This window comes from Taudactylus pleione, unplaced genomic scaffold (assembly GCF_031769625.1).
Source record: "Taudactylus pleione unplaced genomic scaffold, aTauple2 ptg000251l, whole genome shotgun sequence".
Classification (NCBI taxonomy): domain Eukaryota; kingdom Metazoa; phylum Chordata; class Amphibia; order Anura; family Myobatrachidae; genus Taudactylus; species Taudactylus pleione.
Genome location: NW_028284653.1, coordinates 3,215,696 through 3,237,040, shown reverse-complemented (window position 1 = coordinate 3,237,040; position 21,345 = coordinate 3,215,696). Strand labels below are relative to the sequence as shown.

The 21,345-nt window shown below is 43.2% G+C and overlaps 1 protein-coding gene across 1 annotated transcript in view; it reads left to right on the top strand.

Moving 5' to 3' along the window:
• Positions 1 to 21,345, top strand: part of SLC2A13 (solute carrier family 2 member 13) — a 217,530-nt gene that overhangs the window by 118,343 nt on the left and 77,842 nt on the right. Inside the window, exon 4 of the mRNA XM_088480190.1 lies at positions 13,994 to 14,102. Coding sequence (XP_088336316.1) covers positions 13,994 to 14,102 — 109 coding nt within the window. The remainder of the gene's footprint in view (positions 1 to 13,993; positions 14,103 to 21,345) is intronic.

Sequence of the window (21,345 nt, the reverse complement as noted above, 5' to 3'; positions counted from 1 at the left end):
GGTTAGTAATCACCTTTCTCAATTGAATCTGTCCCATTACCAGCTCCTCTCACCAGGGCACGTAACATGGCACAAGACTTATGCCTAATGCAACCTCAGACTGATATCTTGCCAGCATGGCCTGTGGTGTTCAGGGAGGAATGCAGGATAATATTATATATTGTATACAGCTTTCTTCAATTATTGCTTTATTCGCTGCAAGCCTAAAACTCTGTAAAATAACATCACCAAGCTACATTTAATGATGTCCAGGGTCAGGGAACTTTTTTACCTTTTACCCCAAAATATATTTAGATACGCTGACGTTACCCCCTTGATTTGAAAGGAAGGAAATCATATAGTAGTGCCCCCATATAGTGCCCCTGTAGTACTGCCCCCATAGTTATGCCCCTGTAGTAGTGCCCCCATATAATGCCCCTGTAGTGCCACTTGTACAAAAAAAAACCCCAAAAAAACTTACCTTAATTCCCGCTCCTGCATCCACCACCGTTCTGTCTGCCCGGCTGCTCCTCGGAACTATGGGACAGACGTCATGAGATGGCATGTTCGCCAGTGCTTGGACCTGATGATGCCTGCGCTGTGAGAGCTATAATGTGGCCGCGGTGGAAGAGCTGTAACAATGCATGCTTCTGATAAAATACAACGGCGGCTACTTGTGCCTGTGTTTCAGGCAGTCTGCGCTGTGTGACGTCACAACACACCCGTGTCAGCCTTCGGGCAGATCACCCAGAGGCAGGTTTTGTCAGTCAGAACTTTTGCACACTGGACTGGCCCATGCGGCTATCGGCCCTTCTGGCATTTGCCAAAACTGCCATATGGCCTGTCTGGCCCTGCATAGGGTTCTATTTACTAAGCCTTGGATGGAGGTAAAGTGAACAGATATAAAGTACTAGCCAATCAGCTCCTGTCATGTCACAGGCTGTGTTTGAAAAATGAAAGTTATGAGTTGGTTGGCTGGTACTTTATCTCCATCTAAGGCTTAATAAATAGATAGTCCATGTCATTTGTAGCATGGGGTCTGATGCTACAAATGACATGGACTATGTCTTTGAAAGGGCTGGTTCACTTGTCAACAAGTGGATAAAGGGGCATTTGCTTCTGTGCAGAGCCGGATTAAGAACAGGGCGGCTTGGGCAGTCGCCATGGGGCCCCAGACACTTGGGGGCCCCCGAACATAGCTACTTTACCAGTATGGCTGGCACTGTGGCACATCTGAATTAGGGGCACGGCAATGTGAACACATTTGTGATGCTGGGAGCCCTCATACCTTTATTGGCCATTTTATTAGTAGGGGCCCCCACAATTTAGTTGCCCTGGGTACCCATGAACCTTTATCCATCCCTGCTTCTTTTCAGATTTATATTAATCTTATTTTGACGGACTCTGGCAGCGCTACAGTGGCCAAGGGAAATGCAAGGAGACCATGGCTTCCATGCAATTTAAGAAGCCATTTGTGTGTTCATTGTCTGTTAGCTGTCCTGTAGGAATATCCTGAGCTGTCCTGTAGGAATATCCTGACAAAAATGTCCTACTACAGCAAATAGTGGTATCTACTAAACATTGAACATCACAGTAAAGTATGGACATTGTTTGGCTTAGGGCCTGATTCAGAGATGTACGCTAATACGAAGCACAGCATACACAAGTGCGAATAGCCGCATATATAAATACGTATTGAAAGCGAGTCAACACCCTCACATCGCACAAATGCGAATACACACGCAGATGCGAATATAAGCCACACCCCTATATGTTGGGATACAGCGTGCAAAAGCGCATGCAGCAAACAGACTCACACAGTGCCTCATTGTGCACCTTCTTTATAGGAAACCATTGAGAGGCTGTACAGCATGGAAACATCGTTAGTGTGCACCTTAAGTCCGATATTGTTATTCCTTTGCTCAAATCACTCTGTAATCAGCAATTAAGGTACTTATTACTACAAAGCTACATATAGTTAGACTTAATTAGTGGTTCCTCTATTGTATGCAGATGCACCCAGTTACATTGTGGCTGATCGCGCCACAAACGTGTTCACGCTTTGCGCCAAGTGTTTCCCCGCATCTGCATACACTACACCAGGGCGTGCACTGAGAACGCACCACAGAGGTGCGTCTCTGCTCGTGGCGGCGCGCGTGACGCGATTTGCCACACCAGCGGCAAGGTTATAGCTGGGCATATATATATATTTATATATATATATATATATATATATATATATATATATATATAATTTTCCACTACCCCAACGGGAGAACTCCAAAATGTGGGGATCAATTGCATATAAAAGGGGAGTACCAGTCTTGGACTCTCTAAGGACTAAAATTCTCTATTTTTCATCTGTGGCGCATCCTGGACATATTTTTTTTTTTATATATTTTTATATATACTGTATATCCAAATATCCAGCTCGCAGCAGCCAAAAAGAGACCAGCACACCACCATTTAAAAGTTTCAAAAAGTGCTTATATTGAAAAACATGACAACAAACAGTGGATTATCATGATACTCATTATGTCCATAGGGAGGTTTGGTATAGAAGCAGATATACCCTCTTCTGCCCGACAGCTGTTTCTGTGGAATCCCACCTTCTCAAGGGCATGAGGGTATGTCACCACAGTCCCCTGTATCTCACTACAACCCCCTGCTTCTCACTCCTGCCCCCTGCATCTTCTTCCAAGTGATGATATATTCAATAAATCATCTATAAATAGTGATACAAAAGTGAAAAAAAAAAGCGCATTCTGTGTAGCAGTCTCATTTAAAAAACCTTTAGTGATAACAATGATTCCAGGATTGTTCCAATTTATTCAGGGGGTTCTGACCTCTCCCTATTGTTTACTTCTATGGTATCGTCATATGGTACTTCCACGATGTTATACCGAAACAAAATAAACAAAAGCAAACATAGTGTAAAACTGTTAACTATAAGTGCACATTTTCTCACTTTTTAAAGCAAATGTAATAAACAATAAATAAATATATGTTTACAAACAGGATATACAGTCAGGTGCATAAATATTGGGACATTGACAGAATTTTCATATTCTATTCACCACCACAATGGCTTTGAAATGAAACAAACAAGATATGATTTAACTGCAGACTTTCAGATTTAATTTGAGGGTAATTACATCCAAAACTAGGTGCACGGTGTAGGAATTACAACTATTACTGTATGTGCCTGTATGTATATATAGCTATATGTATTATATCTATATATACTGTGTATATATACACAAACGTGTGTGTGTGTGTGTGTGTGTGTAATATATGTGTATGTATATTTGTGTGGGCTACCTGCCTGTCAGCTCTCAAGATCAGCTCACAATAACTGCTGCTTCATGGAGGAAAGCTGAGGACGAGCGAGCCACTGAGAATTTTCTCTATGCTGCTGCCTCGGGTCTGACAGTCAGTTTTGCGAGATGATGAAGTTAAATCTCGCAAGACTTTGACTGTAGTGAAGCTCCTTGGCAGCCGCTGTTTGGGAACAGCTGAGCCGCCGAAGAACAGAGCGGAAACCGCTAAATGCTGTACTCCGGTTTTATGCTTTTAGCAGTGGCAAGCCTGGCGTGGGGGCCCCAGGGGGATGACAACCCCTACCACCCTGCCTATAATCTGGCCCTGGCTGGGTGTGGAAGGGAGATAAGGGCAGGTGGTGAGGATGGGTATTGGGAGGGAGCGAGGATACATTGTTGCAGTAAATAATAGTGGAGAAAGTGATAAGTTAAAGATGGCAAATACCGCAAAAGGTAATACAAGTTGAGCACCATAAAGGTTGCTACTCAAGGGTAAGCTGTTGAGAAAGTTGTAGTGTGTACAGTGGCTAGAGACAGGGGTAATGTGTTATTTCAGAGGGAACCAGCACTGAGTAGGGCACAAGAAGGTCAATGAGGATGCCGCCGCCTTCATCTCCTCAGTCTGCTGCAAAGCGTGGCCACAGCAAGTGATATATATATATTTCTTTTTTTGGATAAATGTGATCAGATCTTTCCATATTGGTTACGTGCAACACACTTTCCTCCACTATGTTATCTGTACATTGGCTTTTGTATAGGGATCTCATTCTGACTCTTAGTAATATGTGACTCTTGCATTTTGCAATGTCATCATCAGTTGTCTGTTGTGGTGGGTTTTCCAGTTTTGTCAGACACATTTGGAGGTGGTGATTGTGTAGGAAGAAGTAGAGGTGGAACATTTGGTGCAGCAGCACCACCATCATCATCATCCCCTATGTTTTAGTCACGGATTGGGTTTTTTGTGAATCCAGACATGGGCCTTGACGGGACAGGGACTCTGTACTAAAGGTTGTTGGGCAGATGTATCTCCTGCTCGTGTGTAAGACTGGGTACTAAAACTAATACTGTGTGTTGACCGAGACCAGAGGCACAGAGTCTAACCTGCTGACTGTGTTCACCATTGATCCCCGCAAGGAGATATGGGCTTCGCGGCATCCGACAGGCAGGTTGCGCCCCTCTGGCTTGGTCACTCAGTACTAACACTAAAACTTGGGAAAGGAACAGGAACTCCGAGTCTTTGGTTATCGGTGGGAACCGGTGATCTGTGGGGACCGATGAGCTGTAGTAATCATCAGGAACATATAAATGTGAGTATCGGCGGGTACTGATGAACTGTGAATATCGTCTGGAACCAATGAACTGTGGTATTCAGCTGAGACCGATGGAGTCAGAGGTGCAAGATAAAATTAGCATAGTAATTACTACAGGAGTGCTCTCTCCTCATGCAGCAAGGGGTGTGAATACAGTTGCACTGGCAGCTTGAGACTTCATGGGCTGCTCCCTTTATCCCCCCTGACCATTGGGGATTGGATGCAGAAATCAGCTGACTCAGTGTTCACTCTAGATTGGGAGTGAACCGATCAGCTGATCCTGGGAAAAGATGGCGGCGCCCTATCTCCTGAGCACATGGAGAATGCCGGACACTGGCATCTCAGATAGGACCCTGCACACTGGAGCCCTTCAGGGAGAGTGATCAGTACTAAAGGACTGGAACAGTACATCCACATGATCTCTGCAGCTCAGGTCTAACTCATCAGATGGATTGCCAAAGTCTGCCTGTAGTCAGGAGTTTGCAGTATTCAATTAGGTGTGAGTTTACCAAAAATCTCTCATTTTTTTTTTATTTATTTTTTTTAGCGCTCAATTTTTTGTTTTGAGTGCCTCCAGAGCAGGTCCAATTTTCCAAAAATCCCCCCCCCCCCCCCCAATAACTAATTAAGCAATTGGAAGTTTTTAATTAGTTTACATTACTCACCTTCTGCAGTGCTGTCCTCCTCCTCCATCTCTTCACAGACAGCTTCCAATGACTGGCTGGGCACAGAACAACAGGTACTACTCCTAATCCTACACCCCCTTCCCGCACACATTACAGTACACTACACTATCGCCACTAACGGATATGCCCCCAAGACTAATTTGTGTTGACCTTTTACAGTATATCCATAGTGTTTGGTTAAACAGTGATCATTTGCGCCAAAAATTTGCAAATACTTAAATTTATTATGATAATACATACCATTGAAGGTGTTTTTGGTGGTGGCCAGTGTTTTCATATGCAGGATGTCCACTATCTAACATTTCAATCCATGTTTATTTTTGTTATACGGTACTTGCAATGGTTCTCTAAACGACATTGCACATCCTTTGTAGAGATATTCTAACCTGTAATTTTCAGACATTAGATATACAGGATTCAGACTGTGAACACGCTAAAAATTAACATTTAGAATGTAGTTTGACTTTAAAAGTCATATGTTGCTAAAAATAGCAAACTGGTTCTGATAAAACACTAATTTTCTACCTATTTATGCATTAATGAAGTTGCTAAGCGACATTCAGTAACCTTGGAATTATTCAGTAGTAGTTTAAAAAAAAAAAAAACAGAAAACTCACAAGGATTTTACCGTTTTCATGGCTTGTATTATATAGATTTGTTTACATATTAGAAACTATATGCAAATGTACAGTGGTTTATTATGTATAATATATATATTTCTTTGAAATGTGCTGGAAAATTACTGTAATCGAGAAAATGTTACAAAATCAGAGACTATTACATTCCACACTCATAATGTAAGTGAGAAAATACTGCAATCCTACAAAATCTGCAAGAGCCAGATTTCTGATCGGTTTCACCAAAGCTGCTGTCAATGCTCTTGAAGGTACATGTCCACTTCATTATTTCTCCATTGTGTAAGAGACGAAGGACTCTACCTCTGAGGAAATCCTTTTATGGAAATGAAATGCGTTAGAACTACCTATCTGTTTATCCAGTTGTCGGCACACTGTCATTTGCAGTGGACCTGTACCTGCTGACAGCACCTCCTGTATCTTCTTTTGGCTGAACACCTCTTATCCAGGATGGGATCATTCCTGATATAAGAGCCGTTCATTACCAGCACTCCCACCTAGACTCTATACAGCTGCTCAGACGAAAGAGACAGGATTATCCCGGTAAACAGATTTATTAGTTGTTTTTGTAGACTGCATATTAAGATTTTTCTTTATACAATCTGCATGTACTGTATGGCGCTGTCTAGTATCAACATTCATAATAACTTGGGTAATTGTAATTTCTTTCATTAATATTATTTCATTGTTATAATGCCGGGTGATTGATATTACACAAATACAGATCCAAGACCTTCATGCTTATATGCAATCTTTAACAGAATTAGAGATTTGTATGGATGAATTCATACCGTCTTACCGTAGATCGTTTCTTCTATTTGAGACTGGAATATAGTGGCATCTTCATATCAATATGAGTGATTTATCCCAGCGATTTCTATTCCATTCATTGGTTTCCATTGATATGTATCACTGTGTTAGTAGTATGTACTAAGAACTGATATATAGTCATAATTGCTGCTCAACAATTATCTGTTTTTTTTTTATTATTTATTTTTGTTTTTTTATTGCAGTTTTAAAATTTCATATCCACAAAGTAATTGATTTGTTTGGCCTTTAAGTGTGTGTGACCTGGGACTGCATAGTTATTCATTATTTGTTATATACTGTAAATGTGTGTGCATTTTTTTGGTTTATTAGAAACCGGCCTAATTTATGCAGCAGACTTTTGTCACCATTAGTTACACCAAAGCAGTTTCTATGCAAAATGGCACTCGTGGCCAATCTTGAATATGCACCTTACAAAGAACTAGACCGTTTTATTGCTATTGTGTCATCTTTTGTTTTTCTTCATAACACCACTTATCTCTTTCTACAAGTTTTTAGAGGATATTCTTTCTCTTTGTCTATGCCAACCAGCTGCCTTTTCTTCTTAAATTGGAGTCCATTAAAGGAAAGGGAAAGTATTGTTTAGGGGACGGCGCACTCACTTAAACAGTTCTATTGAAAAGATGAAACTTAACTTTTTTAATAGGCAAAAGTTCATTTGTGGACAAGACCAGCGAAATATATAAAAAATATAGGAAAAATCAAGATAAGAACACAGTGTGTTTAAATAGAAAAGTAGACTGGAGTCCAGCCTATTACTTGTAATGTCTGTTTTTTGGTTTAGGTTTTTCCCCAGTTTAATAGATTTGTATTGATCATCCTTTTTATATCAATTACCAATCAAATAATAAGTATGTGTGCTTCAATAGTGTTTTTTTTCACTTTATTACTCCATGACAACCTTTACAATGGGTTATCTCCCCACTAATGGCCTGATTTATTACTGATCACAACTGCGATTACGCACGCAGACGGCCAATTGTTACGTACTGCACATGCTTATGCATCACAGTGCGCAAAGGCGCCACTGCGATCACACTACACAGACCCATCGCAGAGTGATTGACAGGAGGTGACCGTTTTGGGGGGGTCGGGGAAACGCAGATGCAGGTGTGTCAGTGCGTGTGAATACTGTTACTGGGGCGTGCATAAATTAGCCACTGCAATGGTATACGCAGTTTGAGTGATGAGATTAGCAAATTCAGGTCAGACCTGTTGTGAGACCCCCGATGGTACTCGATGTTACCAATGGTTTCGCAGACTTGCAATGTATTACAGATGTAAGTAGGAGGAAGTGGGTGTCCTTATGTTAGGCTGCGACGGCATTGCGATTGCAAACTTTAACATATTTTCCCAGTGGGTCTGCGTGCATAATCGCAGCTGTGATCGCAATAGCGATCCGTAATGAATCAGGCACTAAAGTAGGTAGAGACAATGTGCTTAAAAGACATTTCTCTAGATTAGGGGTGAGCAATGTTGTTGAACTACACATCCCTGTGTTCCTTCCTACAGAAGGAACAGGGAAATGTCTCCTCCCCTGGGGGCGGAGCGCGGATGTCGGGCTATACACTGTGAGATTTCTCTCACAGTGTATGCCGGCGACATCTGCAGCTGGCAGCCGGGCAGATAAAATGTCTGTCGGTCTGACAGACATTTTATCTGGCTGTGTATGCCCAGCATTAGAATAACAAATAGATTTTATAGAGTGTGGTATATTTTGTTGACATTAATCAAGTCAACCATCATAATGTCGACATGATAATATTGACCTGGTCATAATGTTGACATGCTGCATGTCGACATAGACCAGGTTGACATTGATCATGTCAACACTGATGGTCTAGCAGTGACTTAAGCTGGGACCACACTAAACAATGTATACCCAGCGAGATACTGCAAGCGGTGGGACCCGTGGTGGTGTTGGCATCAACAAGTGCGCACACACTTGACGATGCCAAGCAACTGAGCGACAGCAGGGGATGCCCCCCTGACGATATCGCCCGTCTGGACCTGCATGCATCGTCAGCAACATAGCGGGTACACACTGGCCGATGTGCCCGATATGTAGTCCGATCCACAGGATCGGATGACATATCGTCTATTGTGTACCCGGCTTTACCTGGTATGGCCATACTGGCTGCTCCAGCGATGTATATCGGGTCCGATGGTCATCTAATGAACAGGGGCACTTACCGCAGTGAGTATGTCTAACCTCTAAACCTAACTCCTAACCTTTCCTCTAGTTCCTAACTTTAACCTCCCCTCCCGTAGCCTAACCCTAAACTTCCGCTGCCAGTCAGTGCAGAATGTCTGCGTTTCACATGGTGACCTTTCACATGTTGACATTGTGAACATGTTGACATTCTGCATACGTCAATATTGTAATGTTGACATTTTAAATGTCGACTTTTTGACTACATCCCATTTTAAAAACACAAGCATGTACCAACCATAACAGTAACTTACCATCATTGTATATCTGGTGCAGTAACAGAATCCGACCAGTTAAGATAGAACATGATCATCCAGTGTTAATATGTGTACATATAATAAGACCGGTGCATCAAATACAAGTACTTGCATTTAAAGAAGTGGAACTGGGAGACCCTTTGATAGATATAGAAAGACTTTGATATAGTGAGACACAGGTAGTTAATATAATGCTACAGTCAGTCAGTCAATTATTTACGGGCAGATGTATTATATGTTTACTATAGATAAGGGTTCCAAGCCAACAGTTATAAATTGCAGCACTATTGGTTACCTTTCATAAATATATGCAGAGAACAAACCAAAATAGATGACCATGGGCCTGATTCACTACGGATCGCTATTGCGATCGCAGCTGCGATTACACACACTGGTCTGCTGTGAAAATGTTAATAAATGCAAAGCCGTCGCACAGCTAGCATAGAGACGCCAACTACCACTATCTCACATCCGTAATACCTTGCAGTCCTGCATATACGTCTGTAACATCGGCCGCACAGTTACAAGTGTGACCTTACTCAGAAATTGCGAACCTCATCACACGCAGGAAGTACACAAGCTGCGTTTGCCGTCACAGTGGCTAATTTATGCATGCCCAAGTAACGGCTCTCAAACTGACAGGCACGCCTGTGTTTCTCCGACCACTCCCTCACCACCCCTAAACGCTGACGTCCCATCCCTCCATCTGCGATGGCTTTGTATCTGCGTAGGTGATCGCAATGCTAACTCACGCACATGTACCGCAAAACATGCATGCGCAGTACGCACCATCGGACGATCTGCGTACGCTGTTGCAGTTGCTATCCGTGATGAATCAGGCCCCGTGTCTCTAATCTACAATGGAGTTTCAGTAATTTTTTTTATTCACTCTACTGTATTTAAGATGAAGATCCAGATGTAGCAATTTTCCTGCCCAGTCGCCTCCTCTAATAGATGGTGCGGTGGTACATGATCTATTATCTTATACTTTAAGCTGGCAATGGAATGGCCATGGTTTTTAAAATGACCACTTGTAGTTCTGTGGCTTTCCCCTATCCGTATATCGGAATGATGTAAAGCCATATATTCCCTAAAAAGTTCTAGTAGTGTAACCAATATCTTACAGGCCACAAGGGTACTTTATCAAGTATACCACATATTTAGTTGAGCATGTTTGTTTTATTAGAGTAAATACATGTGCGTGAGCGCTGTATATTAGCATTGATGGAAGTGTTAACGTAACAGATGCTAGGGGCAGTGATGCAGAGAAACACTGATTCATACTGAGCCATATATCCACACGGATACAAACACAATTGCAGTCAAACACAATTTCTGTGTTACACAATGGTACTGTATTGCTGCTTTTATTTTCCCATTTACTTTTGAATTTTATAATCTACATGTGGATGATAAGGGGTATTGCTTTCTTTTAACTTGAGACATTAAATATGCTTTATGTTATTGCATTTTGAACATTTGTTGTTTATTAGAAAAAAAATCTTCTGTAATGTAATTGCATTTACAGTACTTATCTGTGGATGGTGAATGCTTGTTAAATAAGACACTTAAAGTATATTTACTAAGTGCAGCTTTGGCCAAGGGACGTAAAAGCGCAATAATAAATGCAAATCCAGGAGTATTTTGCATTTAATATTATTGCCCTTTTAAGTCCTGCAGCCAGGACCGCAGATAGGCGCCACCGCTTATTAAATAGGCACCTTAGATTGTTGAATAATGTTATATTATCAGCAGTGATTGTTTAACCACTTAACTGACAAATTTTTTTTCCAAAACAGCTCTGAAATTGTCGGGTTTTATTATGATTGAATTAGGTCAAGAACATCTTTTTAAAACTATTCCAACGCAAAAAATTTTTTTTATAAACACCATATACCATAAAAATAAACATTTTTATGGTATACTGTAGTTCTGGTCATTGACAGCTGTACCATCGATGGTCGATTGTTTCTATTGATGGTCGAACCAATCAATTGACATCGGTTGGGGGGCTCCACACACACTCTCACACACACTCACACACACACTCTCACACACACTCTCTCTCTCTGTGTGTATATGTGTATATAGATATATAGATAGATATATATATATAGGCCAGGGCTGTGCTGTTTATTCATGGGGGGTGGGGCTTGCAAAAATGGAGGAGGGAGAGGAGGGATTTGCTCTTTGGCCAACGGCTGCTCCCTCTACTATTTGCAGCCGCTGGGGAGCCACTAGCAGGGTGGTGGGGGGGTGGAGAAAAGGTCAGCGCTGATGTCACTACCTTCTATTTGCCCGACGGCTGCTCTGTCTAGTTATCAGCCGCTGGGCTGCTGCTAGCCGGAGGGGGAGGGAGAGAAGTACAGTGCTGCCTTCTCTGCCCTGTCAGAAGCCGCCGGTCTGCGGCTAGCGCCATCAGCGCTGCTGTTTCTATTTACGCGGCGGCTCTGACCCCTCGGCAGCCGCCGGGGGGTGGGTGCGCCGGTGCTGGGCTGTCCGATTACTGCTAGCAGTGATCGGCCGGCCCACGGGGGGGACAGTGTGCAGAGGGACCAGGAGGTCCCTCTGTGATTGGCGGCTGCTAGAATATGATTTCCTAGCAGCCGCCCACAGAGCTTTTCTAACTGGTCGTATCAGATACGACCATGTCAGGGAAGGCCCAGTCTGGTGTGGTCGTAACTGATACGACCATGCCAGGCAAGTGGTTAAATGGATTCTCCATCCTAAATTATTACTTGGATATCCTCTCACTCATGGAGGCTATCAAAATATTTGGGTTGTGTCATTGTGACTACTTACCGCATAAGAAGCTTCTATTGTAGGCTCTACACCATGGGTCTTCAACCTTTGGCCCTCCAGCTGCTGTGAAACTACAGATCCCAGGATGCCCTGCAACAGTTTTGGCATGCTGTTATATCAAAACGGTGGCAGGGCATGCTGGGATGTGTAGTTCCACAGCAGCTGGAGGGCCAAAGGTTGAAGACCCCTGCTCTACACTATCTACAGTTCTTGACTCTTAACTGCACTAATCCATTTTATCACCCTTCCACATCGCAAAAGTAACCCGGTATATTGCCAGGTCGACCTGGGACGAGGTGCAGTGTGAACGCGCCAACCGAAAAATTGCCGGGCCCGGTGACTCGGCATTTCAACCCTGAAATCAACCAGAGTTGAACTCTGGAACAAGTCGGGTTGATGTGCAGTGTGAACGAGCCCAACGCATGTTATCCAACCCGGGAATCCGCAAACACCACTGATTTGGATGTTCCTGGGTCTCACTTGATGTCAGCAGCCAAACACAAAGGCAGCACACTGCAGACAACAGCAGAGGCAGTATTCTGGCAGCCTGGAGCGGGTTAATACCACTACTGTCACTACAGTGATGGTTAATTGGAGTGCTGAAGAAGTGAACTGTACACTATGCTGTCAGAAGCTGCATCATGCTCTTACTGGCTGAATCAAACAGCAGTAAACTACAAACACTCATGAACTTAGGGCTACTCATTGATAATCCATCAGCCATGATTCCTGCAATGCTGTGAGCAGTCCCCACCCCTCCCTTTTGTTCCCTTTTGTGATCTTATCTTCGTGAGCCTGAAAAAGTCAATTTTTAATGACATTCATAGGGTTTTGCATGGCTGACCCGGGTTCAGTGTGAACAGGGCCAACCCAGGAATAACCCGTGTCGATGGTGCAGTGTGAAAGGGCTCTGACCCAGGTCGCAGGTGGGTTTGACCCGTGTTCAAAATTCCGGGTCCGAGCCAAGTTTGCGATATGAAAGTGGTATAACTGAGTTTTAGAAATCCGTTCCTCCTGGAATCACATGTCCTTCTTTTTTAGGGGCTATCCAATTAGCCACAACATTTTTTCGGGGAAGAAAACAGTAGTTTTTCACTGATAATCCCCGTTTTTTTCTCAGATTTTTTTTTCACACTATCCTATTCGGGCTAACAAATAAGATAATTCACCCAAAAACACATAGGATCCGCGATGAGTTCATGGACATATGTGTTTCCGCCATTGCGCTGGCGAAAAAAATACTTTTTGGGGATCATTTTTCGTGACACATCAGGTCCCGAAAAAATTTCACCAATTAGGGCCGGTCTTTAGGGCTAATTGTATAACCCGGGGGGATCTATTCGGGGCTATTTGGATTCCGCCCTTAGTTGTGATAGCACAGTGCAGTACTTTGTAATATTGTACCACATTTGTAATATTTGGCCAGATGTATGAAGCTCTGAGAAGTGATAAAGTGGAGAGTAATAAACGACCAACCACTCAGCTCCTAACTATCATGTTACAGGTTGCATTTGAAAAATCACAGCTGAGAGCTGATTGGTTGGTCGTTTATCACTTCCCAGAGCTTCATACATCTTCCCTATTGTACCACATTACTGCTATTTTTATCAGGACAGCCAGAACTCTGTAAATGTGCAAAATAATGTGTGAACTATAGAGCCCGGCATAAAAGCAACGGAGCCTCCAAATTAAATGTGTATTTATAATGATATCTGAAATATCTAGAGGGCACAGGTAGAAATGTTTCCCCTTAAACTAGTTAGTTCCTTATGTCTATTTAGGGGGCAGAAATGCAAGTCTACTGTAGCTATTGATAACTGACAAAGAATATTTCTCTTTCTCTCTCTCTCTAGTTTTATATATATATATAGTAACTTGTTGCATAAAGTTGATACATTATAAATATTTGATATATCTTTGTATAAATTGTACTCTTAAATCAATGTTTTCTGTTTGTTTTTAAGGAGGACCGGTTATTTACAGAATGTTGATTTACCCTCCGACACGCCGTGCTCTGCTAGTTGGTTGTGGATTACAGATGTTCCAACAGCTTGCTGGTATCAACACTGTCATGTATGTATTTCATTTTCTTTCCTCTTTGTCTCCTTAGCCAGATTATGATTTTAAGATTTAGGGAATATCTGCACTAATGGGGCTGATTCTGAGTCACAGGCAAAGTGGCGTATTTGTAGGCAGCCGCGGAAGCCAGACTTGTTACCTTATATTAATGCAGGGTTCCGTGTGCCTGCAAGATGAATGTCGTGCCGCCCATTGATTTTATGACGGCAGCTGCACGTGTCATTAGTATTGGCACTTGTACAAGCCCTGAGCCAAGTTCAAAAGATCCGTCAAAAACTGCCTTCCCTTCTCCATGATTCAGAATGGCACAGAGATAGTGATACACGACCACGGCACTCCCACAAGCCAGGGTGGTTCACTGCAATCATATTGTCTCTGCCCAGTTCCTTATGAATTGCACAATTTCATGGGAAAACCAATCTGGCCAAGTTCTGTCCAACTCCAGAATAGGATGGATAAATATATGATACGTAAATATGCATCTGGACATGCTTGAGATGTGCACTAGTGCACAGAGGGCCTGATTCAGAGCCGCTCGTAAGCGGCAGCACGCTCGTTCCGAGCGATGTTCGCCCATCTGCGAATGCGTACGGTTTATAATACACATGCGTGAACCAGTCAGTGCGGCCGAAAATCGTTTGTTCGCTATATAGCGAGTGCCTGCTATTTTGAGTGACAGGAGGAGGCGTATGTGGGTGGTAACAGGGGAAGGTGCTTGAAAACGGGGAGTGGAATTAAGAACGCAGGCGTGCTTAAAGGTCAAAACGGGCGTTTTATGGGTGTGCATAATTAATACAGCAGCGTCATTGACCACGTCACCTGGTTGATTTATAGTCAGAACTGCTCGCAATATAGTGGTAGGAAAATCCAACCACAAGAATAGCGAGCAGTTCATACGCTGATCGATGTCCTCGATTAATCTAATAAATAGCGGACATGACGTATGATGAGAGCGGCCAGGGGGCGTATTTTTCAAATAAACGTCCGCATGTTTTGTTCGCTCAGACATAGAGGCGTCAACAGACCACAAAGAGCGAACGGTTCATTTGAATAGCCACCCCTTTTTTCTGAAAGAGCGAGCGCTAATTGCGTCCGGCTCTGAATCAGGCCCAGAGATCCATCTGACTTACAATCAGCCCAATGTGTTAAACACGGTTATACTAGGTGTTCACACTTGTTGCTGTTATTACCACTGTTATACATACGTAACATTTCTTACTGATCCTAAATGTGGCCATAATGTCAGTTGCTTTTCTGTATATTCACATCAGTATATAATTACTATAGGATTTTTGACCACTATATTTCATCCAATTGTTTGTCAATAAGTGATTGCGTCATAACCATTACCATCAAGAATGGACAGAGCAAAAAGACCTTCTCAATACAGATGCAATAAGGGACTGCTCACACTTAAGCTGGGTACACACTGGAGCAATGTCGTTCTGATATGGCCAAATCGAAACGATAAATCGTGTATATTGTGCAGTGGCTACGATTTGCGCGCTCCCATGCCACGTCGTCAGGTTTGATGTGCTGCACATCAAACCTGACGATATCGCACGAGGCGCCAAGCAGTGTAGTGAAGGACGGAACTGGTGATCGTTCTGTCGTTCATTACATAGTTCTGATGTGTACCCAGAATCCGATACATCGGCCTGACATATTGGCTGGTGTGTACCCAGCATTAATTAGCTTCAATCCAATCCTTCACGCTGCATGTTATCTACACCACCCCACCCAACCCACCCACGGCAATAGGAAGTTTAATTAGTAAATACTTATTGTGGCAAGTATTCACGAACATACTTTGCGGTATCTTTCCCCAACTTTTATACTTTTAACACTATGTTGATTTAGTGCATATTGGCATACAGAGAGAAGTAGTAATGACTAATCTCTATTAATTTGTAATTATATGTTTACTGTCATTAAGTAATGTATTCTCACTTTTGAAAGAGGTCAAAATTGTTAGATTGATTTTCTACCCATGCGCCATATATGAACTTGATACAATCTTACATTTTGTACATATTAAATACTCTTTCATATGCTAGTCTTTCACTGTAATTATTCAGTATGTAAGTGTAAACATAATATGTGTTAGATTATTGGATATTTCTAAGAAGATGCAAAAGGATTACAGAAAAAGAATTGCTAATGCACTACTATATTTTGCAATGCTACATATCAAAATGCACACCTGGTTAGCAGTCTTATATTTGTGCGTATTAGTATGTAACAGTAAATATGAGGTGACTGTGTATTTGGCATTACTAGACATGATGTCCCTGATGATCATTGCCAGCTCACTGCATATAGCCCTGCTTTTGGATCTTTATTTATTGCTGCTCTATATGCTGGGATAAATTTTGTTCCTGTACACTAGTTCTTTATTTTTCATACTGACTTACTGTATATCCTGCAGAGCGTTCATCCTATGACCTGTTAATTGAAAAAGGAACTTTGGTGCAAACGGTGTGTGAACCAATTAGTGTAAACTAATTCTGAGTGTGATTCTTATATTATGAGAATAGTGATGATAGAACTAAGGTGTGAATGTAATACGCATAAGGAACTATCTGGAAATTAATCACCATAACATTATTAATTGGTTAATATTTTAAAAATCTCTTACAAAAGTATTGTTATTATGTAAACTATTTGGTATTACAGGTTGAGTCTCCCATATCCAAAATGCTTGGGACCAGGGGTATTTTGGATAACGGAATATTCCGTATTTTGGAATATTTGCATACCATAATGAAATATCTTGGGAATGGGACCCAAATATACACACAGAATGTATTTTTGTGTTATATACACCTTATACACACAGCCTGCAGGTCATTTTATACAATATTTTCAATAATTTTGTGGCTCAAACAAATTTTGTGTACATACATGAAATTCATTTATATTTCATATACACCTTATACAAACAGCCTGAAGGTTATTTTATACAATATTTTTAAGAATTTGTGCCTTAGACAAAGTTTGTGTACATTGAACCATCAAAAATCAAAGGTTTCATTATCTCAGTCATGCCAAAATTATTCCGTATTTCGGAATATACCGTATTTCGGAATATTTGGATATGGGAGACTCGACCTAAAAATAAATCTGGTAACCAATACAGTTGTACTTAAAATAATTTTTAATAGGTGCAGGAGTTGATATACAATATTTGGCACTTACAGGAATGGAAGTACATGTGAAAGGAGTCTGAAAATATTCCTGTAATCTTTCCAATATACTGTATAGGAAAAGCAATAACTAGTTTCCAGTATTTTAAAATGCAGTCTTAAAAATATAATTAAACTGCTTTGTTCTATTGGAATGGCCTGGATTTCCTGGCTGTTCCCTTTCATGTTTATATGTTTCCTACATACTGACTATTGTATTTTTTTTTCCTTTTTTTAAAAGATAAATACATTTAAGTGATACCACTGTTAATAGCATTCCTATGTGAGATAGAGATATTTTGGTATTTCTCCACAGGGAGACCTTGGGGTGTAGGTGGTGGGTGAGGACCAGGCTTTCAGCTCTCATGATGCACTGGTCCAATCCTCTATACCCCACCCCTGAGCCAGAGGCACCTCAGTTTCGTCGGTGCCCGGCCGGAGTCGGGTCACCATTATGCAGGTGGTCTGCTTAGGCAGTCCAAACAGCTTTCTTTTTCTGATTTAATTTATTTATAGTTTATTCTCTTGAGAGTGCAGCAGACTGTCTACAGGACGTCTGCGCTGTCGCTCCATCACCCCTACTGGCGCCGCAATGCCCGTTTCGGTTGAGGATTTCGGCAGGCATCCTGGGGTCCTCGCTAGCCGGCCCCGCGGACGGACCCACACTGCAACCCAGACGCAAGGGGACAGGTAAGTCGGGTCATCGCTAGCAGTGACCCGTGCATTCTCAGTCATACCTCCAGTCTCAGGGCACAGACCGGAGGCGCTGAGTGTGAACACAGGCTTCGTCCATTGTGATCCACTAGAACACCAGGGTACATATGGAGCAGGAATCCAGCGTCCCGGTGGTTAAATAATCAGCATTGGGAGGTTAGCTTTCCCCATTACAGCAGCCCCTCGTGGGCATCTTGCCGTGGTGCCTCGGCTATACAGCTTTGTAAGGCGGCCACGGTGTCGTCTGTCCACACCTTTCTGATTCTATGCCTTTGATACATTTGCCTCTCAGGATGCTTCATTTGGGCGCTGGATTCTCCTCTCAGCGCAGGAGAAAATTAGAGTTATGGTAAAACTTACCTTTGTTAACGCTTCCTTCGAAGTCCACAGGGTCCACAGGGCACCTGCACTGACGCACCTGGCTTCATATGGGCTATGTTTGTGGTCACCGGTTTCCCGTCTCCTCCGTGAGAGTGTGTTTCGTGTGTACCAGTCTTCCTTCTCTCTTCTCCTCCGGCTTGTCACGAACTGAGGTGCCTTGGGGGTATAGGGGGTTGGACCAGTGCATCCTGGGAGCTGAAAGCTTGAACTGCATGGTGCCCGGTCCTCAACCACCACCTACACCCCAAGGTCTCCCTGTGGTCCCTATGGACTTCGAAGAAAGAGCGTAAACAAAGGTAAGTTTTACCATAACTCTCATTTTATTAATGTCATACTGATTCATATGTAAATATTTATTTGCAAATTGCATAGTATACCTCTCAAGTTTCCCTTTGCTGAATTGGGCCACATGCATGCTTGCATGAGTTGGTGGTGTGGCCACAAATTACAGAGATGTGGCGAGCACTTATGAAGTGCTGGAACAGCCCCATCTCATTAGCTCAACCTTTAAAAGACAATTTGAATGATGTGCTCAGCATTGGTGCGACACCTACTGAACGTTTCTCTGCCATGAAAAGCAATGGTTAACTGGACATGCCTTCTGTGCCAAACGGGATTAAGTTGTTTCTGTTGGGAAGGGACAGAGCCCTGAAATCAGTACTGACCCACTTAATTCGGTACAGATGGGAGGTATGGCATACATATGCTTCTGTATCGAAAGGTATTTTAGGGTAGCATAGTTTATACCTTTTCTATATTGCACTCTCAAGCAAGTTGTGAGGAACGTTTCCTAGGTACAGTACTGTGTGTTTCTGACCATATGACAACTTGCTTCCCAATATGAGGATACGTGTACAGGCAACAAAAGGCTGTTGTGGGATGCCATGGGACTAAAGCTACAGCAAGATTATGTACTCTAAACCAATTTCTCTATATCTGCTAGTGTTATTGCCAATGCAAAAAATCAGCAGCTGTATGGGAGAGTATACCAGGCACGCATGGAGGGGGGGTTTCTGAGTACCCAAAACCCCCCCTGCCCACTGATCATTAAATGTATTGCGGACTGCAGTGAGTGCGGTCCGCACTACACACAAACAAACCGCCGCCGGTACTGGGTAGTACGCTCGTACTACCCGGTTGCGGTGTGTTTATTCTAGCAACCAATGAGAGTCAGACAGACTCTCATTGGCTGCTGCGTCCACGGAGGAAGTTTGCTGAAGTTCACTCATGAGCTCCGCCTTCCGGCTCCCATCGCACCGGGTGATAGGAGAGACGTCATGACGTCTCTCACATAGAGGAGCGGTCAGCGACGGTCTCCGCAGCAGCGGGGATTCAGGTAAGTGGTGTTTTTTTGTGTGTGTGTGTAAGGGGCACTGACACTGGCACTGCATAGGGGGGCGCTACTGGGGGCACTGTATAGGTGTGTGTGTGTGGCCGCTACTAGGGTCATTGTATAGAAGGTGCACTGTATAGAGGGACCTCTGCTGGGGGCACTCTATAGGGAGGTCGCTACTGGGGGCACTGAATAGGGGGGTGGTCCATTCTGGGGACACTGAAAAGGAGGACTACTATTTGGGACACTATATAAGGAGCACTACTGGGGGCTAACACTGGGAGCTCTATATAAGGGGCACTGCATAGGGGGGACTACTACTGGGGGCACTGCATAGGGGGGACTACTACTGGGGGCACTGCATAGGGGGGACTACTACTAGGGGCACTACAAGGGGAGGGGACTACTATTAGGGGCACTGCATAGGGGAGGGGACTACTACTAGGGGCACTGCATAGGGGAGGGGACTACTACTAGGGGCACTACATATGGGGGAAGACTACCACTGGGGGCACTGCATAGGGGGGACTACTACTGGGGGCACTATATAAGGGGTACTACTTGGAGCACTGCAAAGGGGGACCACTACTGGGGGGGGGTTAATAAATAATGCTGGCTGTATTTATTTGCCTGTTGCATTCATGTTTTTTAGTGATAGGTGTGTGTCTGTGTCAGTCAGTGTGTGTGTACCCAGTCTTAGGCTGAGTGGTATATTTTACTATAGTGATCCTAAATACTGTGTAAGCTGTTGCTGGCTGGCTGTCTATTTATTTGTGGCTAGATGTCTTTTCATTGGTTCGGTACCCAAAGATTTGGAAACCCCCATTTCAAAATCCTGCGTTTGCCACTGATTACAATACAATTGCACCAGCACTGGGGGCACGACTATAGGGGGCATTACTACTGGGAGAATTACTGTAGGGGGTATTACTACTGGGGGCACGACTATAGGGGGGCACGACTAATGGCGACATTACAACTGTGGGCATTACTAATGGGGGCACTACTATAGGGGGCATCACTATTATAGGGGGCACTACTAATGGCATTACAACTGTGGGCACTACTAGTGGGGGCATTACTACTGTGGGCACTACTTATGGGGACATACACTGGGCACTAATGGGGCATTGCTAATGGGGGCACTACTATAGAGGGAATTACTACTGGAGGCACTACTATAGGGGGCATTACAACTGTGAGCACTACTTTAGGGGGCATTACTATTGTGGTCACTGCTATAGGGGGCATTACTACTGGGGGCACTACTAATGGGGGCATTACAACTGTGGGCACTACTATAGTGGGCATTACCAATGGGGGCACTACTATAGGGGACATTACCAATGGGGGCACTACTACTGGGGGCATTACCAATGGGGGCACTACTAATGAGGACACTGCATGGGGGGGCACCACTACCTGGGCCATTATGTAAGGGACACCACTGCTGTGGGCATTGTATAAGGGGCACTACTACTGTGGACCTTGTGTATAAGGGGCACCACTGTGTGTCAGAACATGAATAAGGGACTACTGTGTGGCGTAATTTGAATTGGGGATAATGTATTGTAAAGGGAAGTACTGTGTATGGCACAATGTATTATACAGGGCATTACTGCGT